Below are 6,709 nucleotides of genomic sequence, written 5' to 3'. Positions count from 1 at the left end.
GGCCAAGTGCGGAGGCCGTGCCGACGTGTTCACCCCCACTGACGTGGTCGGTTTCTGATGGCATGCCAAGGTGTTGGTCTGAGCCAGGGCCCATCGCTGTAATGATGAGCAGGGTCTGTGAAGAGCTGCTGAGAGCACCATCAGCCCCCCAGGAGCCGCACACCGGCCCTTCAGGGGCCCCGAACCCAGGGTGGTGCTCTGACAATACGGTCCAGCCCTACCCCACTGCACCCCCACGCTGCCCCCTCCCTGGCTGGCTCTCCCCAATGCCCCCTCCCCGGCTGGCTCTCCCCTGCCCACTGCCCTTCTCCTGCTGGCTCGCCCCCTCCCCTGCTGGCTCACCCCCTGCCCCACTGCCCCCTCCCCTGCTGGTTTCTCCCCCTCCCCTGGCCACGCTGCCCCCTCCCTTGCTGGCTTCCCCCAATGCCCCCTCCCCTGCTGGCTCTCCCCTGCCCAATGCCCCCTCCCTTGCCGGCTCTCCCCCCGCCATGCTGCTGGTTTCCCCAGCCGGCTCCCCTGCCCCGTTGCCGTCACCCCGCGGCCCCCATTAGTCCCCCTGCCCGCTAGGGGCGCTGCAGGCCGCGCAATGGAGTCGGGGACATGACTTGCCTGCGGGCTGGTGGCGTCACGTCCTGCCTGCGCGGGGCGGGCCCGGCGGTGACGCGGGCGGCGCGTGGGTCCCGGCGCGGCGCCCGTTTCCGCGCTCGGAGTCGGGGGAGCGGGGCGCCCGCGCGCGGGCATGGAGAGCTCCAAGTCATCGGCGTGCACCATGCAGGTCAGCTTCGTGTGCCAGCGCTGCAGCCAGCCGCTCAAGCTGGACACGTCCTTCAAGATCCTCGACCGGGTCACCATCCAGGAGCTGACCGGTAACGGGGGGCCGGGATCCCCGGGGGGCGGGGGGCACCGCCCGGGGTGGGAGGAGAGCGGGTGAATAGAGAGCGCGGCGGGCCTGGTAAGCGCACGTGGTTCGGTGTTTTCGTAGACTCTCAGGGTGGGAAGGGACCTCAGGAGTCATCTAGTCCAAGCCCCTGCTCAAAGCAGGACTAAGCCCCAGTTTTTGCCCCAGATCCCTAAATGGCCCCCTCGAGGACTGAACTCACAACCTTGGGTTTAGCAAGCCAACGCTCAAACCACTGAGCTATCCCTCCCCCTAAAATCTTTCAAGGGGGCACCCGGATTTGAACCAGAGACCTCTTGATCTGCAGTCAAATGCTCTACCACTGAGCTATACCCCCGTTTTCGCACCACGCCGCTGACCAGGCGGTTACGAAGGTTCCTGTCGACCTGGCACGCCCTGGGGGTGGGTTGAGGAATGACCGGAGAGGGGCTGTCTGGGTGGCAGCCGGGCAGGGGTCAACGCCCAGCTCTCCGTGGAAGAAGATGGCTGGGATGCCCACAGGTGGGACCTTGACTGTACAGCCCGCGTCGTTCGGAAACCTGCAGCTCTGTGAAATCGTTTCACTGCTTATCGTGCACAATTTCTTCAGTCCTCTTGTCATTGTTGTTCTTTGTTCAGCTCCGTTACTTACCACAGCTCCAGCAAAACCAGGAGACCTTCATGAAGAAGAGACCAACTTAACAGAGGTAAAAGGCTCGGATTGAATATCTCTTCGTTCCTTTACCCAAGGTCCTGTGATAAAGCTAGTTTGTCTCTTGGAGGCTACAGGTTAGCCTGAGCGTCAATTAATTTGTCCTGTGAGGAGGATAATCCTCCTTTTGCGAGAGAACCCAAAAGGAAGCTGATTCTACTCTTTTATGTCATGAGTGGCATTTGATTGACTGATGGTGTACTGCCTTAATTTTCAGGAAGCCTTCGCAGAAAACCGTCAGGATGGTGTATCCAGGAGATTCATTCCTCCAGCCAGGTATCGCTTGTGTTTGCAGTAAATTTTCTGAAACATTGTGGGGGTCTCATGATTCTACATGGATCTATCTATATAAGAGCTGCCATTATGGAAGACATTGTGGCTGCTGGCTTCATTTCAGAATAAATCTTACTCATTCTTTATTTATCACACACTCCACTGTAGTATATGAAAGCCCAAAGAACTCCTATATAGGGAAGGATAAGTGTAACTTGCATGTTTTGGGTGTGGGTGGTTGACCACAGAAGTCATGCATTAAGTACAGATTCTCCCTTGCCGTGGTGAACCTCACCTAGGCTTATGCTGAGATCCTCAGTTTCCTTGGGCACTTGGGGTATTTGCTGGATCCAGTAGGGTCCCAAAACCTTTTTTAATCCATTCCATTCAGGACTTTGCTATTCCCACCCCACCCCCTTTGTAGCAGCTCTTACTCCTGCATTTTTGTTGTTCTTGGGACATTATTTACCAGCTAAGGGGTGGCACAGAACTAATACCTGTGCACTGCCACCTAAGACTGTATATCTCCCACTGACCTTCATGTAAATTCAGTGTACAGATCAAAATCAAAAGGGAAAGGACTGCACAAGACATCAGAATTAAAGGCACAGTGGAGGGGTCTCTGTGAGGAAGCTTTGGGACATAGTATTCCAGTGAGAGAAATTTAGTGATGTTTTGACATTCTTCATCAGTTCACAACAACAAAATCCCTTTCTCTTCAAGAATGATGTCAACAGAAAGTGCCAACAGTTTTACTCTGATTGGAGAGGCTTCTGATGGGGGCACCATGGAAAATCTAAGCAGAAGACTGAAGGCAAGTCTCATGCTGACAAACTAGATATTCTCTTGAATGCAGTGTAAGTTCTTTGGGGCAGTTTGTGAGTTGGAGTTGTAACTCATATTTCTGGCCTTCAAATATTTGCGTAGAATAAAGGTAAACAAGCTTAAAATCTGTTCAGTTTATCAAGCTTGGGCTGTGAAAAATGGCACATTGCTGTTCTCTTAGGGGGCACAAGTTTGTCCATTTAACACTTGGTTTTCTATTTAATATCGAGCAGGACCTGGAGCTGATTCTAAATTTTCTATACTAAGCGTGAACTCTTTCTCTAGGTTACTGGTGACCTTTTTGACATTATGTCAGGACAGACAGATGTGGACCATCCTCTGTGTGAGGAATGCACAGATACCCTTCTAGACCAGTTAGACACACAACTCAATATCACAGAGAATGAATGCCAGAACTACAAGTAAGTGATTTATTATTGAACAGTTGGAGCACTCCATCATCACTTCCAGTAGCCTTAGTCTGAAAAGCAGGGAAAGAATATAGATATAAAGAAGTTCCTGAACTAAGCATTTGGCAATTCTCCAAATCTCATCCTTTGAGAATTGCCTTAAGTATTCTTTTGTAACCACCTACTGTCTCCTGTAGACGATGTCTGGAGATCTTGGAACAAATGAATGAGGATGATAAGGAGAAGCTGCAGATGGAACTGAAAGAACTTGCTTTGGAAGAGGAGAGATTGATCCAGGAGCTGGAGGAAGTAGAGAAGAACCGCAAGATGGTAGCAGAAAACTTTGAGAAAGTCAGGACAGAAGCAGAGAGACTGGATCAGGAGGAAGCACAGTGAGTCTTAGCCAAAGTCTATTTCATGGCATTAGTGACAAATATGGACAAGAGGGTGTATCAGACTGGGTTGTGAGTAAACATGTACTGTACTTCTAATGACCCACAATTAGAATTGTGACTGGGTACAAGTGGCTTCATCTATTACAAAGCTGTGGATCTGGTACCTTAGTGAGAGTGACTTAGGTCTCTCTCCATAGAGAGGGTCTGTCTGGGGTAGTGGTGCATGTAGGAGTTGGTCTCTTGCTGTCCTGTGCTGTTGGTAGCTTTCTCATTGTTGCTGTTTGAAGGTATCAGAAGGAGTACAGTGAATTCAAGAGGCAGCAACTGGAGCTAGACGACGAACTGAAAAGTGTTGATAACCAGATGCGCTATGCCCAGATCCAGTTGGATAAACTGAAGAAAACCAATGTGTTCAATGCAACTTTCCATATCTGGTAACATAGGCTCTGAGCTAGAGGGGCAGAGCTGCTGAAGCACCAGCTTTCATGAATCTGCATTACAGCATCATTGCCAAGATAGCAACCTGGTTTTTGGCAACTTAGGTGCAACCCAGGGCTGAAATCTACTTCTTAGCTGAGAGCAGGCAATCAGATCTCCTCATGGTGACAGCTGAAAGGGCAGGAAAGGAAACATGCTCTACCCAGGCTGTGTGGGGAGATTTGCAAACATGAGAGCAGCTGGCAGGTGCTATCTATAGGCTGTCAAACCTGGGACCACGTGGAGCCCAGTGCTGAGCCCTAACTGAACAGCTCTGCTTGAGCTTTTGCACTTGCCATGTTGAATCCTGAACTTTACAAAGATAATATAAGCTGCTCTATTGTCTTTGAGCCCCTTAAAGAGACTTGATGGCTTGCAGGGTTACCTTGCATTACAGCAGCAGTGGGGATTAGGGCCCTGTTGTGCTAGGTACCATAGAGACAAACCCTGCCCCAAAGAGCTTTCTTACAGCTTTTCCTCTTAACACAGGCACAGTGGGCAGTTTGGCACAATTAATAACTTCAGACTTGGCCGCCTCCCCAGCGTCCCTGTAGAATGGAATGAGATCAATGCAGCTTGGGGGCAGACTGTGCTACTGCTTCATGCCCTTGCTAACAAGATGGGCCTGAAATTTCAAAGGTAAGAGCTATACTTTATACACCTCATACTGGCTATTGTGCCATGGGAAAAGGCACTCACAGACTTACCTGCCTTTTCTTTCAGATACCGTCTCGTTCCCTATGGAAACCATTCATATTTAGAGTCCCTCACAGACAAATCGAAGGTAAGAAAATCCAAAAGTAATCTGCCTGGAAAGCTAAATTCCCTCTATTCCTGCTAATATGAGTGAGCAGAAAATGTAAATCCTGCCATTCACAATTAGCTCTTATTACAGGCTTAATACAATTGCAGCTGTAACTGCCCTACCTCTAATAATCATAGAACTGGAAGGGACCTCGAGGTCATTTAGTCCAGTCCCCTGCATTCAAGGCAGGACTACGTATTATGCTTCGTGCTCCCCTAGCGGACGGGCGTGCAAAGAAGCGGAGGAGGTGCCCTGTTTTATTTAAAAGCCATTCTTCTGGCCAGTTGAGGTGTGTCAATGGGCTCGAGAGTCCTGTCCAGGTGGTGAATGGTGGCTGGGATGAGTGGAACACAGTGTGGCTTGGCTCTTGAAGGTAGAGGAATCCCTAGGGCCATCTCCTGCGCCTGTGGTGAGTGTTTCTAAACTGGAGTCTCTTGGCTGCCTAGAACTACCTTCTCTCTTTCAGGAGTTGCCCTTGTATTGTTCTGGGGGTTTAAGGTTCTTTTGGGACAATAAATTTGATCATGCGATGGTGGCATTCCTGGACTGCGTGCAGCAATTCAAGGAGGAGGTGGAGAAAGGCGAAACTCGCTTTTGTTTGCCTTACAGGTAAATGTCACTATCTGAAGTGCTTCTGTAACATAGTGCATGTTAGCCTATGCAGCTCTGCCAGTGCCGCTGCATCCTGACCCACAGCATTCTTTGCTATTCCAGGCCTGTCTTATTTTCAGCCAAATCATCTGATGGTTCTGTGCTTGAGGGAAGAGCAGCACAGAACCATTTCCTGGGCTCTGTCCCTTTTGACCTAAATGGGATTTAAAGCTAGTTCCTCAGCAATGAAAGGCCACTGCGTAGTTTTTTTAAAAGCTGATTTTTACCTTTGTTAAAATAGGGGATCAGACCATGTCTTAGACAAAATGTTCAGCACTTATGTAAGATTCATAATCCTGAGATTAAAGGGTCTGAAAATACAGTACTTGGATACTTCAAATGTCAAACCCAACTACTGGAAATAACTGCTTCATAATCAGTGGAATGAAGCTAACTTAAATGAAGTGACACAGAAGAGATTACACAGCGTTAGCCGTTTATCAGAGGTGACGATTTATGTTGAAATGTAAATGTGTTAATAAACCTCTTTTTATATGATACAGAATGGATGTGGAGAAAGGCAAGATCGAAGATACAGGTGGCAGTGGTGGCTCTTACTCTATTAAAACACAGTTTAACTCTGAAGAGCAATGGACAAAAGCACTCAAATTCATGTTAACTAACCTGAAATGGGGTCTTGCTTGGGTTTCATCCCAATTTTATAACAAATGACTGAGCATGTGCATATGTGTGTGAAGAACTTGTCCTGAGGGCTAGAGAGTATCTTTTTTTTCTTTTCTGGAGAATGTTATAAATTGTCACTTAATATTAACCAGTACAACATGTTTACAATACCAAAAATCCACAAGACACTTTAAAATTTCATTTGACAAGTAGTGCATAGAAAAGCAATATGTAAAATTGTACTGTTGAGCAGAACAGAATATAATTCAGCTCTTCATGAAATAGCTAGTTAGCAAGTGTCTGAGAGTTTTATAGACAAGTCAGAAACTTGCTGTACAGCACCAGTAGGATCTGATGTAACTCATTACAATTTAACAGAGAATGCAGTTAGAAAAATGAAATATTAGTGACACAGTGAGAACTGTGTTGGGAGCAAAGCCTATGGAAGCTCTGCCTGATCACCCTAAATGGGGACTAATGCTTGAAACTTAGTATCTTCTCTTTAAATCAGAACTGATGAACACTTGGTGCCATTGAACTTTATGGGGGTTTGATATTGTTTAAAACATTGCCAGCTATTTAACTATTTGTAACGAATATTTCCTGCAGCCTGTTACTGCACAAAGGTGTACTGAATAACACTGTAATAAAATACTTTGT

General features: G+C 47.9%; 1 protein-coding gene and 1 non-coding gene across 2 annotated transcripts; one reads left to right on the top strand and one right to left on the bottom strand.

The window, feature by feature from the left end:
• Positions 1–707: 707 nt before the first annotated feature.
• Positions 708–6,678, top strand: BECN1 (beclin 1). Its single transcript, XM_074940686.1, has 11 exons — positions 708–866; positions 1,517–1,584; positions 1,807–1,865; positions 2,586–2,676; positions 2,973–3,109; positions 3,295–3,489; positions 3,780–3,926; positions 4,459–4,608; positions 4,693–4,753; positions 5,241–5,383; positions 5,929–6,678. The coding sequence occupies exons 1-11, from the start codon at positions 740–742 to the stop codon at positions 6,095–6,097; spliced, it is 1,347 nt and encodes a 448-aa protein (XP_074796787.1). The 5' UTR covers positions 708–739; the 3' UTR covers positions 6,098–6,678.
• TRNAC-GCA (transfer RNA cysteine (anticodon GCA)) lies at positions 1,164–1,235 on the bottom strand. Its single transcript has one exon. It is a non-coding gene; the product is annotated as a tRNA-Cys (tRNA).
• Positions 6,679–6,709: the final 31 nt, after the last annotated feature.

This window comes from Natator depressus, chromosome 27, assembly GCF_965152275.1.
Source record: "Natator depressus isolate rNatDep1 chromosome 27, rNatDep2.hap1, whole genome shotgun sequence".
Lineage (NCBI taxonomy): Eukaryota > Metazoa > Chordata > Testudines > Cheloniidae > Natator > Natator depressus.
The sequence above is the reverse complement of the archived record's forward strand: the minus strand, read 5'-3'. Positions and strand labels throughout refer to the sequence as shown.

What these genes read in the sequence shown, in the direction of transcription:
- BECN1 (XM_074940686.1), top strand. Translation starts at nt 740, where the DNA reads ATGGAGAGCTCCAAGTCATCGGCGTGCACCATGCAGGTCAGCTTCGTG. An exon ending in AAGAGACCAACTTAACAGAG is followed by an intron (nt 1,585 to 1,806) that starts GTAAAAGGCTCG and finishes CTTAATTTTCAG; the next exon opens with GAAGCCTTCGCAGAAAACCG. An exon ending in AATGCAACTTTCCATATCTG is followed by an intron (nt 3,927 to 4,458) that starts GTAACATAGGCT and finishes CTCTTAACACAG; the next exon opens with GCACAGTGGGCAGTTTGGCA.